Genomic DNA, 12,867 nt, shown 5'->3' with positions numbered 1-12,867 from the left:
TCCAGAACCAACAGCAAGAACAAATCCATTGTAATAAATACATCAACCATACATTTGAATTTGACTAAAGGAGACAAAAGAGAGTGAGTGGGAGAAAGGGGGGAAGGCAGAAGATGGCAGAGCAGTGAGGATGATATCACACACTCATGTACACACACCAACAGCCATGGCACCCTGGAGGGGAGAGCAGAAGTGGGGTTACTGACTTCCACCCACAGCATTTGAACTCGTGCTGTATGCCCTAGGCTTTCAGCTAAAGGTTGGGGGTGGCATTAAATCACCCAAACTTGCTTCCCAGTCACATGGCAAGAAATAAGAAACCAAGGCGCCATCGGGCCAGACCCTCTCCACTGCCAGCTTAACATGCTCTAGAGTAAGAAGTATGAAATCATGAGGACAGTCTTAGAACCAAAACAACCCACCTTTTGGGGGCTTTAGAACCCACCAAGAATTTCATGCTTTTGCAAAGAGCATTTAAAAAATTACTTTTTGCTTTAAAAAGAGGCAAGTTTACTATTATTTTCATAAACAGTAAACCTTCGCCTGCACCTCTCTGGGCAGCGCTGCACTGCTAGCCAGTGTAGCCGGTCTGCCTCCGGAGCTCACCGGCCGTGGCCCGCCTTTACCTTGCCGATTGAAGTCCATGGACGGCTGCTTGCAGTCCTGAGCGCGGTGACCGGTGGCCCCACAGTTGTAACATGAGAGATTGCCGCTCTTTTTGTGACTGGAACCATTGCTACTGCCCACCAAGCCCTGGGCCTGGTACACACCAGCTGCCCCTGCCATGAAGCTCTGCATGGGAGGGACGGTGAATGTGGACTGGCCGCCCAGCACGGGCTCGGCAGGCACACTGCTGCCATATGGTGAGTGCACAACCGGGAAGGTGCTGTTGCCATACTGCTGGGTGCCCACATAGCCGCTGCCACACACAGGGCTGAAGGGCAGGAAGGGGAAGGGGAAGACAGATGGGCCCGAGAACGGGTGCTGGAAATAGTTGGCGTAGCTAACGGTCAGGCCACCAGAGCCGCAGCTCCCGCTGCATCCACAGGACGTGCACACGACGCAGCCCGGTGGTGGGCCAGGTGAGGGCTGCGGGGGCGCCGACGGCTGCTGATGGTGGTGGTGGTGGTGGTGGTTCTGAGCAGAGGCAGGAATGTTCCCGGGGGAGCCGCTGCCACTGCTGCTGCTGCTGCTGCTGTAGAAACTGCTTTCAGGGACTGAGGAGAGCGCAGGGCTAGAGCTGGGGGCCGGGCAGCTGGGCACAGTGGCCATGTTTGGGAAGGATGGGGTAGGGTGGCTACTGGAGGAGGCAGTGTTGCTGTTCGCACAAAAGCTGCCCTGCAGGGGGCCCACAGGCACACTGCTCATTGCAGAGAAGGCAGCTTTGGTGTTGGCTGTGTACAGCGCAGTCCGGGGGTTTATTATTGCAGGGGGCACACTGATCTGCACGTTATTAGAACAGGAAGTTTGTCCAGAAATGACAGAATCCGCAGGGACAGATGAAGACACCAGAAGTTTGATTGGTGGCCGAGCCACGTGGAAGACTGTGCTGGACGTTCCCACGGCAGCAGTGCTAGTCTCCACCACCAGGGCCGGCTGCTGGGCCGGCTTCATCACCCTGTCCAGTGCAGACGTATGGACAACTTTGGTGCGGGGACCAAAGGAGATAGTGGGTGACACAGAGCTGCTCTCAGCAAGTCCAGAGAGGACCTGCATGGGCTGATGGGGGGCAGATGTGGGCAACACATCCATCATGGCATTGCCAAAACTCTTGTCCACTTTGATTCCACTTCTTGGTCCAGAGACTTTATTCCTTTCTTCTAGAGACAGCAGTGAGTGCATAGAAGACGAGAGGAGCTTCATGTCCGTGCCTCCCCTTTCTGATTTGTGCACAGAATTCAGCATTCGGATGGGTGCAATGTGCGAGGCTGCAGTCATCATCTGTGGAGGCAGCGGGTGGTGGCCTGAAGGGTTGGAGCCTGCCTCATTCTGCACAGGGAGAACCTGGGCCGTGGGTCTGGCAGAACTTGTAGTGAAATGACTCAGTAGCATGACAGGCTTCTCCTTCTCAGAACCCTCCATGTGCATCTCCACACCTAGATGGAAACAGAGAGGTCAGCACAGCCCCACAGCCTAGGGCAGAGGCAGCACCGCGCCAGCCATGCTGGGCATCCTTACGCCTGTCATTCTCCTCAGCGCTGTCGGAGCTCTCCTCCCGGGCCTGCACCCCCATCGGGCTGGGGGAAGAGCTGGAGCACTCGGAGGAGCTGCCTTCCCGGGCCGTCTGGTGAGGGGGCTCCACTTCCACCCGCAGGGCTGTGGAGAAGGGACAGTGATAGTCCACAGGTGCACCCAAATCCCGCGTCACAGACCTCCAACAGGGCCGCCCCCGCCCGCCTCTGTGCAGACCTATCGCACTCATTTCTTTACATCAATCCCAAGAAGGCAGGTACGAGTATTTCCACATTCAACAGGGCTCTGACATTCTCAGAGAACAAACTGCCCAAGGTCACGGCGAGTTATGTGGCAGATGCAAACAGCGATGCTCGCAGCCAGATGCTCTAAGGCCTCCCTCTACTCACACTAGAGAATGAGAAAAAGGGTTCCCAAACCAGCACGGTGCTGCAAAAGGAGTCATCCACCAACACCCTGTCTCATGAGGTGGAGGGACATAGACCTTTTTAGTTAAATAACCACTTAGAAGATACACTGCATTTTTTCCTTCCTTGTTTACTATTACTTTTTTTTTTAAAATATATATTTTATTGATTTTTTACAGAGAGGAAGGGAGAGGGATAGAGAGTTAGAAGCATTGATGAGAGAGAAACATCAATCAGCTGCCTCCTGCACACCCCCTACTGGGGATGTGCCCGCAACCAAGGTACATGACCTTGACCGGAATCGAACCTGGGACCCTTCAGTCCGTGGGCCAACGCTCTATCCACTGAGCCAAACCGGTTAGGGCTACTATTACTCTTGATATTTCTGATGGTATGGCTTGGTTGGCTGGTTGGAGCGTTGTTCCATACACTGAAAGGTCGCGGGTTCGATTCCCAGTCAGGGCACATACCCAGGTTTTGGGTTTAATTCCCAGTCGAGGCACGTGGGAATTAATTCCCAGTGGGATAAATACTACAACCAATTGATATTTCTCTCTCTCTCCCTCTCTGAAAATTGATGAAAGCATGTCCTCGGGTGAGGATTAAAAGAAAGAAAACAACAGAGCAACTTATACAGGGGTCCTCAACCTTTCTCTGAGGAGAGGGAGAGACAGGAGGAGGAGGGGAATAGTGGCTGAAAAATCAGATCACTGAACCTTCAAGTCCCCAGAGCAGAAAGGGGGTGGTTAAGCATGGAGAATTCCAAAGGAAACCTATTAGGCAATGACTTAAACATGACCTCTGTGCTCCACCTAGGGGAAGAGAGAGGCTTTCATTTATTTTGTATAATCCCACTTTTTCCTTCTCACCATGGTAGTTTCTGGATCTAATTCTTTAGCCCAAACAACTTTAGGCAATTCACCAGTATCCAGCTTCTAAGCAAAATGACCCTTCTAATTTCCTGTGGTAGAGACTCCAAAAGCTAAAATAATGAATAGTAATTGTAAATACTAAAAAATACATATGGCAGAAGGGCATATTATGAGGTCTAATGATTATCAAAAGGAACAGACTACACTCCACGTGTCCAGGCTGACCCGGCTCTCACCCACCTGCAGCATGGGGGCTCCGGACATTCTGCACGGGCCCCACGTGGCTTGTGGGGGGCACACGGGCCACTCCACTGCTGGTGACCGGGGGTGGGGCTGAGGGGTTCAGGCACCGTTTCTCTGACTTCTCCCTGTTATAATAAGAAAGCATGCAAACAAGCACATTTTAAATTCTGCTGAAAAACCCTCTCATGTTTCACCAACTCTGCATAAGTGCATATATTCTACACAAAGGTGACTTTCATTAAAATAATCTCCCGGGTGGAAAATATCCCATTCTAACCAGTCAGATTCACCAGAAGGACCTTTCCTAGCAAACCTTTCCTAGGGCCACATTCACAGAATTTTAAAAGCATTAAGATGTGATAAGAATCAAAAGTGACCCAATCACTAATATGTAACAAAACTCTAAGTCCTAGCACCTGTTCAGCAGGTCAGACGCTAAAACAACAGACATTTCACAACTTCACACTTACTTCTCCAGCTCCAGTTGAGTCTTGAGTTTTTTCTTTGCTCCCATGGTAAGGGATTCAAATTTATTCAGATCTTCTTCGGTAAGGCTCAGAAACTTCCATAGAAGAAATAAATTACAAAATTATTGAGAATTACGATTCTGAAAACAAAGAACTTTGATTCCATTTCTAGGACATGCAAACAGACCAAAAAGTAGATAATAAAAGACTTGGGAAAACGAAAACATTTACTTGCTAAATGTTTGGTATCCATAGTTCAAAATACAAGACACTCATTTTGCGTCTATAAGGGCACAAGGCACCTCACAATGGCTTGGTGAAGACCCATGCTGTGCAGGAAGGCGATGACAGAGATGCAATCTGTGGAAGTGGCCCCTTCCTCTCTGGGACACCCCCCTCAAATGCAAGCATTACCCTCCTGCAGAAAAACAGCTCTTTTTTCCTGATATCTGGGACAACAGCAACTTTGTTGGGCAGCAAGTGATCCAGAAGAGCAGAGGCCATCAGAACTAACCCGGCCTTACACCACGCAGACAAATGACGTTCTGGTTCTCAAGACAGTCCATGCATGGTTTGTGAGTGTAGCCATTTTAACTGATGCATTAAAACTTATAAAGCTGATCATGACTGTGTCAGTAAATCTGTTGTTTCTAAGATCTATGAATCCTAAACTGAAACTATTACAAATATACTTAAAATTTGTTTTTTATTATGCAGTAAAAGCTGAATTTCTAAGTTCAATTGCAGGTTTTTGGACAAATGAAATTTTACCTAGATAAAAGCCACCAAGTCATTTTATCCAACAGGGGGAGCTCAGAGTTCAGATGCCATGTACAGGACTAATTTAGTTTTATCATTGATCCAAGACCTAAGAAATTTCAGAATTTAAGAGTGAAATAATGCTCCTCATCTGAACTTTCTATTGTTCTTTTTTTTTTTTTTTAAATATTTTATTGATTTTCTACAGAGAAGAAGGGAGAGGGATAGAGAGCCCGAAACATCGATGAGAGAGATCGATCAGCTGCCTCCTGCACACACCCCCACCGGGGATGCACCCGCAACCAAGGTACATGCCTTTGACTGGAATCGAACCTGGGACCCTTCAGTCCGCAGGTCGACACTCTATCCATTGAGCCAAACCGGTTCGGCTGAACTTTCTATTGTAAAAAATAATTTCTATGTAGCTCTGCTTGAAAGCCCTAAAATACATCTATTCCTTTAGCTATTTGACCCTAAATCAAGCCAGATCATCAGAGAGCCGCTTACTGGGACCAGTGTTTGGGTCCCTTGTAAAACTGGCCTTCCTGAGCTGAGCATCAGCACATGCACAGGCCTTGGAAGGACATCCAAGACGGCGGTTGGGGGATGTGGGCACCAAAATTCACCATTTCTACCAATTGCAGGGTTGATTGAAACACAATGTCCTTCTCATCAGAGTACCAAATTTGTAAAGACCCCAAACTATCTTAAAAAGATGTTTGTTTGCAACCAATCCTGTTCCAGCTTTTGCTTCAGCGGCAGGCAACCTTCAAGTTCTAATCCACTGCCACCCTCCTGGGAGCATGCAGGACTTAGGGCATGCATCTGTAGGTGTTAAATTCCAGGCACTGTGATTTCCACAACACACACCGTTTAGAAACCTAACTGACTTCTTCTAGGAATGAGGTCAGAAGAAAGATTACCTGAGAAAACAAGCAAATTCTACATCGCCTGCTTAGCAGCCAACATACCTTCTCCATTGTAAGTTGTTTAAAGACGGGATAGTATTTGTGCAAACGCAGTTTCCTCAGCCAATCTAAAATCCCATTTTGCTCCTGGGTCTGAGGGGTCTGCAGACTGGAAGGCATTAAGATGGCAGGCGAGGTGTCCATCTGGGCCCGGTAGGCCAGCGCTGTGCCCCCGCCCCCTGTGTGGGAGCAGTGGGGCAAGGCGGCTGCGCCAGCTGAGTGCTGCATGTGGTGTTGGGCGCCGCTCTGAGAGGATGGGATGCCGGCTACTCCACACACAGGCCTGTGGGACAGAGGACAGGTGGTTTCAGAAGACCGCAGCCTCCCTGTTAGAGGCATGCACAAGCCAGCTTCTCCATCCTGGATGCATCTGCAGTCCCATCCACTGCTCACCTCAGAGCCCTTTCTGCCACTTCTCCACCCCATCACTCCACCCTACTGAAGTCTGAAGTCTGTACGTGTACATGCATGTATATGCATCAATTTGTATGATGTTTAACAGGTGTACATATGCGTTTGTATGCACATTTAAGAGTATGTAATCTATGTGTGTACATATATGTGTATGTACATATGTGTGTGTCACAACTTGACTAGTTTCTTTCTGTTACTTTTATCACAGAATAATACTGACAATCATAAATTAAAACTGACTCCTAAATCTTGAATACTCAAATTAACCTTAAAAAAACCCCACAAATCCTAGAAGCTGGAAAGAACAAAAAGCATTCTACTTTCTGTCCTTGCCCCTTCCACCCTCAACTGTAAACCCACATGGATTAACTATGTGCTCACTACATACCAGGCTGAGTGCTAGGCAGTAAAGAAGGAAGTCAGAGCTTTCCACAACCTCATTAACTGCCTAGTTGTTCACACAACTGTGGGGTGCGCACATGCTCTGTGAGGTCAGCCCATTAAAAATGTCAGCTGTCAGGGAGATGGCCTTTCCGTCACCTGAGCGCTCCTACCATCGCTGTCCGGACCAGGAGAACAGAGGACCCCGACAGCAGCACTCTGGCATCAGGCCTACTCACCTGCGGGAGCTTGTATAAATGAAGATTCTCAGAAATTCTGGCTTCCTAGAATGAACAGGGCCTAGAAACTGGCACTTGTAGTGGGATTCCTTGGGAATTCCAATTCCAGTTGCTTAGAGAACACTTCTTTTTTTATTTTTAGAAATCTTAAATTGGGTTATCTCTATACAATTCTTTTCTCAACACTATTTAAAACTAAGATTGAGAATGACTTATTCTAGAAATAATTATTTACACACAACCAAAAGTAGCAATGCTGATTTAGAAGGTGTTGGTTAGCCCAGCCGGTGTGGTTCAGCATTTGAGCGTTGACCCAGGAACCAAGAGGTCACCTGTTTGATTCTCAGTAGGGAACATGACCAGGTTCTGGGCTTGATCCCCAGCAGGGGGCATGCAGGAGGCAGCCGATCAATGATTCTCTCTCATCGATGCTTCTATCTCTATCCCTTTCTCTTCCCTCTCTCTCTTAAAAAAAAAAAAAAAAAAAAAAAAGGGGGTTGGTTACATGGTAGAAGTCTCACCTTCCAGACACGCCCATCATGGTACCAACTTTAGAAAGGGAAAGGTTGCCAGGACCTGTGAGTTAAAATAAACATCATAAAATTCACAGACAATAAAAATATTCTTATTTTTATTTAATCACATTTTACAAACTCACTTGGACTTTGAAGCTGTTGGGTGGGAGATGAAGTGCTGAAAAATTTCTTAACATGGTCATTTTTCAGTACGTGAGAAGGTAATGAAGCCAAATACCTAAAAATTAAACCAAGGAGCTTATCAGCATTAAAATGGTATTACCACAGACTGGGAGAGAAATTTCAATTCCCAATTAAGAGAACTATATATTAGAGGAAAAAAATAAGAAGTGCCTTAATCTATATTCATCAGATATAATTCAATTTAATCATTATGATTCATACTGTTTCCCCATACCCCTTTTTTTACTTGCACATTATTACACTGTATGAATCAAGCCTTTCAGGGCCTGATGAGCTATCACATGACCGCAGTCACTGCCATCACAATCACCGGGAACTTGCAGCCACTATGCTGTCACTAGGTCTCAGGCGCTAAGATGTCAGGTCCCATTCTGAAGACCAGGCCACAGGCCTGCCCCTCCCTGCACATTTACAAACCAGAATGCTAGGTTAGGATCCAGGGTCCAGAGACATCTGGCCCAGGAGACTGTTAGCCCCCGGAACAGTCTGAACTTTCCACTATAGAGCAGAATAGTAATCAGATATAATTTTATCAGACTGTCAAAACTACATTAAATGGAAGCATATACGTTGATTTTTTTATTGATTGGTTGATTTTAGAGAGGAGAGGAGAGAGGGAGAGGATAGGAGGGAGGGAGAGAAACATCAATTTGTTTCACTTATTTATGCATTCATTGGTTGCTTTTTGTATGTGCCTTGACTGGGGGATCGAACCTGCAACCTTGACATATCAAGACAATGCTCTAGGCAACTGAGCCACCCAGCCAGGGCAAGTAGCATATACCTGAAATTCCTTTGCTCATATTCTCAAAATCACAACTAGGTTATTAAGAGTCTTCGAACTGCCCATAACTGATGAATATCTCTAGAAACAAAGTAGAGATTCAAACCATCCAGAGTAATAACCTCAAGAGCTCCTCAGATGAACAGGCAGGATGGGACTGCCCAGCCTGCCCACACTGCAGAGGGTCAGCAGTCACCACTGTGCCACCAGCAGGGCTGCGCCCTATGGCCCCGGGGGTGGGGTAAAGAGCATTACCTCAGGTCCGCTTCCAGATCCATGTGGTTTCGCTCTACATAAAACGAATCTGGGCCAGCTAAGCAAGGAATGAATTTCTCCAAATTTTCTTCAGGGTATAGCTGAGATAACTGAAAGAAATGAAAAAGCTTAGGAAGTATGTCAAAATTCATTTTAAAACCAGAATTCTTCCATATAAGAAAAAACTTGGGTAGGCATTAGATGGGGATATCTGCTGGTATGATACAAAGTACTCTTCTATTAGCTACTTGGGATGTAGAAAACCACAAAAGAACATCACACTCCAACCAAAAATCATGAAAAAGCTTGGTTTTCTACACATCGTACATTCTCTTGAGCCCATCAGAGAGCTGAATTGCAAGGTCACTACCTGAACTGATTTTCAAGAGGATCCACCCCTCTGAGGAGAGAGGACACGTGAACTGTCAGCTGTGGCAGTGCACAAGGAGGAGATGGCTGCATATAAGCAGGTAGAAGAGATTGGTCAAGATGGACACATTCCCACAGGCTGAGTGTGACAACCATCAGCCAGGAGCCCAGACACAGGGGAGTGTGCCCTCACTCCCAAGCTCTCTTCCACAGGCCAGAGACTGGAGGGAGCCTCCATAGGTGACACAGATGTGGGCTGGCTTCCCCTGGAGAACAGGGAGGAAACCCTGTGCCTTTCCCTGGAGCCTTCAACCCAAGACAAAAGTCCTTAAGTTGCTAGGGGAGGAACCAGACTGCTCCTGATCCCAGAGCCCAGCAAACACCCCAAGTTTCTGGGGATGATGATGAAGAGATGAAGAATTCAACAAATTTAACAGGTTCATGAGAAGCAATACTTTCCTGCCTCTGGGCGCAGGGTAGGAAGTCCTCCTGGCACAGGCCACTGGCAAAGATACCCTGCTTTGGAGGAAGGTAAAAGCAAAACACCTCTGGCCTGGAGGAACGGGCCTACCTGGGTCAAGGGTCCTGCAGCATCACAAAGTGGAAGTCACGCTGTTGCTGGGGAAGCCCCTGACAAAGGCCCTGTGCCTGGGCCTAAGACTGGCCAGGAGGAGGGAGAACCCTTCTTCCACCTCCCCCAAGCCCGTCACCAGGCAACAAGTAACAGCTGTCTCACGACGTGGAGGGTGGGGTTGAGGGGTCAACAGAGTAGGGAGATCCCTCTGAGCCACAGCCACATGAGACTCCTGAAAGCTGAGTATGAAGCAAGACTACAGAGAAGGACCTTTCACACTCCAGGCCCCACTTGGGGCTCCCTACCAGCAGCCATTTGCTGGAGAAACCTGAAGCTTGTGGTACACTGAAGATAATCATAGTAGCAACAGAACTCAAACCCACACCTGATTGGATCAACGCGAGGACCCCACTGAGGGCCTGACAGAGCAAGCACTCCCATTTCCAGGCATAACACTATTTCCCTCAGTCTCTAGATTTTCTAAACATGATTTCTAATACTCAATCAAAAACTGTAAGGCACCCCCCCGCCCTCCGCCCCCCCCCCCCCCCCAGAAAGGAAGAATAAAAAACTTATCAAGGTAATTATCAGAACCAGACTCAAAACCAACTCAAATGCTGGAACTATCAGACAGGGACTTTAAAATAACTATATTAACATAATAAAACATTTAGTTAAAAAAAAAAGTGCATGCAAAGCCTAGCTAGCATGGCTCAGTGGTTGAGCGTCGACCTATGAATCAGGAGGTCACGGTTCAATTCACAATCAAGGGCACATGACCGGGTTGCAGGCTCGATCCCCGTTGTGGGGCATGCAGGAGGCAGTCAATCAATGGTTCTCTCTCATCATTGATGTTTCTGCCTCTCTCCCTCTCTTTCCTTTTCAAAATCAATAAAAATATTTTTTAAAAAACATGAGTAACTGGGAAATTTCAGCAGAGAGATGGAAAGTTGATTAAAAGACATGTCAAATGAAAAGGCTAGGGGGAAAAAAAGCAAAAAACAAAATAGAAATAAATAAAACAAAAACAAGTAAACTATGGTATCAGAAACGAAGATTCAACACGTTTGTTAGTAGCCTGGGCAGAGCTGAGGAGTAACGTCAATAAACTGGAAGACAGAGGGCAACAGAAATTACCCAAACTGAAACAGTGCAGAGACTAAGAAAAACAAGAGCAACATCAAAGGTCCAAGTACATGTAATGAAGTCCAGGAGAAGTGCAAGTGAGTGGGCAGAAGAAATATCTGAAGAGATAATGGACAAGAATTTTCCAAAATTAATGAAAGACAGCAAACCATATATCCAAGAATATGAGCCACTGTAAACACCCAGACAAAAGACCAATGCAAGCAGAGTCACAGTTTCCACCAGCATCAGGGAATCCAGAGAAACTGTTTTGTTTTGCTTTTTTTTTTTTTTAAAACAAATGAGAGCTAGGCACAAAGGAGAGGCCATGCAGTGTTCTGAATGTTATAGAAGGAAAGTGAACTCCAGGGAGGATCAGTAATGCTAGAGAGCTTGGCACTGTGGCGTTTCTCTGTGCCTGACTGGCCAAAAGGACAGGCAAGAATCAAACAGCCTCCTGTCCACGCTTTTTAAGTAGGATGCACCAACGGGATTTCCTCCTAGAGGATTATATCCTTGATTTTATAATGAAAATATCAGACTTTGGAGACACTTCAAATACAAGTAGGGTATGTAGGTAGGTAGGTATGCATGTACACATGTAAAGAGATGTTTATTTAGTAGTGGGACCTTTGGTTCAAGTGATATTTGTTGCAACAATTTAAAAATAAACAGGAAAACCCAATGTGTAAAACAGGTAAAGGTGGGACTAGACAAAGCCTCTGACCACTGAGCAACCTGTGCATGCCTCTCCCTCAGCCTCCAGGAAGAGCAACCAAACCAACACTCTTGGTCATCTGTGTAGTTGCATTGTCTGCCTCAACTCATTCTCAACAACTGGAAGGAGTAGAGACTGTGGCACCGAGGACCATGTGTTTATTGCCATGCACCCTGTCAGACACAGCCCTTGGACTGCCTCTGGACAGGCACGACTAGGCACTGCACCACTATGCTAGCTGAAGGAAGCCGTCCACCAAAATCACTCTGCAGTACAGCCAACCACAGGGGAACGGGGGCCTTCTCATGGTTAGATGAGCCCTTAATCACCTTACCTTTGAAATAAATTCAGTCACTTCAGAGGAAGATTTGGTTACTGATGTTACTGAAGAGTCAGACCACAAGACCTTAAAAACAAACAAACGAACAAACCTTAAAAACAGACACCACATACGCAATTCACAGCAGGTTTGTCCAGGCATCCTTGCTGGCGCAGGTGCTGGGAACACAACAGACCCTAGTGTATTGTGCACCTTGTGAACTGGAGCATTTACACATCCCTTGACTTGTTGGAGAAAGAGCATTCACCCAGGCCCCAAGATTAACTCCGTGTTTTGTGCAATTGCTCAAATATCACCAAATTACTCAAGCATGGAGTCTAAGGTTTGCTCCTTAAAGTTCTGGGAAGTCACTGATAATTAGACTTGATGCCAGTAAACATCAGCTTCAAGTGGACCTCCTCTGCTCAGGTCAGTGTGCATGACTCTGGATGCAAGTCAAAGAAGTTACCAGAAATCAACCCATGCGTCCACACAGTAAGTGCTTCTATGCACCCCCGCCCTCAGGAATCTCACAGGACTGGGGGCCCCAGAGGAGTAAATCCATGACAGCAGGCCAGAGCGTCAGTACTGAACAGCAGAGAAAAACCTTCCGTGGTGGGGGAGTGTAGGAAGAATTCAGGGAGGAAACCTCAGAAAGGCTTTCTGGAAGAAGTTCTACGATGCCTGGCATGCCAAAGACCTGACTATCCATATGTGTGTTTTTCCTTGCCTGCAGGTATGACAATGGGCATTTTATTTCATTACTTCATGAGTGTCAGTCTCACCAAATGGACTGTAAGCTCCTGGAGGAGAGGACTGGGTCTCTTTCGTCTGTTTGTTTTCTCTCAGCATGTCTCACAATGTTTGCACCTACAGCGCTAGGTGAACATGAGGGGAGGCGAAGTGGCACGTATAGATATCATGAGAGGGCTTTTCTGCATGAGGAAAGCATGAGCTGAACTGGAATGGGAAAGTAAGAAGTCTGCTAAAGGAATGGGACAGACAAAGGGATAGAAGGAGATGAGAGGGAGGAAGGGGCCAGAACAAGAAGGGTTAAACCA

At 46.9% G+C, this 12,867-nt stretch overlaps 1 protein-coding gene across 8 annotated transcripts in view; it reads right to left on the bottom strand.

The window, feature by feature from the left end:
* Positions 1–12,867, bottom strand: part of ZCCHC14 (zinc finger CCHC-type containing 14) — a 74,529-nt gene that overhangs the window by 4,830 nt on the left and 56,832 nt on the right. For 7 of the 8 annotated variants that reach the window (XR_009448853.1, XR_009448852.1, XR_009448854.1 and 4 more), the window contains exons 4-12: positions 11,822–11,893; positions 8,702–8,811; positions 7,602–7,696; positions 7,465–7,519; positions 5,913–6,192; positions 4,186–4,277; positions 3,713–3,840; positions 2,179–2,316; positions 627–2,096 (exon numbers count right to left, since the gene is read on the bottom strand). Coding sequence is in view for 4 of the 8 variants with exons in the window: in XM_059667127.1 (XP_059523110.1) it covers positions 627–2,096; positions 2,179–2,316; positions 3,713–3,840; positions 4,186–4,277; positions 5,913–6,192; positions 7,465–7,519; positions 7,602–7,696; positions 8,702–8,811; positions 11,822–11,893 (2,440 nt within the window). In the remaining 4 variants the exon portion in view is untranslated. The remainder of the gene's footprint in view (positions 1–626; positions 2,097–2,178; positions 2,317–3,712; positions 3,841–4,185; positions 4,278–5,912; positions 6,193–7,464; positions 7,520–7,601; positions 7,697–8,701; positions 8,812–11,821; positions 11,894–12,867) is intronic. The other variant, XM_059667131.1, reaches the window with a different exon arrangement.

This window comes from Myotis daubentonii, chromosome 15 (genome assembly GCF_963259705.1).
Source record: "Myotis daubentonii chromosome 15, mMyoDau2.1, whole genome shotgun sequence".
In the NCBI taxonomy this organism is placed as follows: Eukaryota; Metazoa; Chordata; class Mammalia; order Chiroptera; family Vespertilionidae; genus Myotis; species Myotis daubentonii.
Note: the sequence above shows the minus strand (reverse complement) of the source record. Positions and strands in the feature narration are given on the sequence as shown.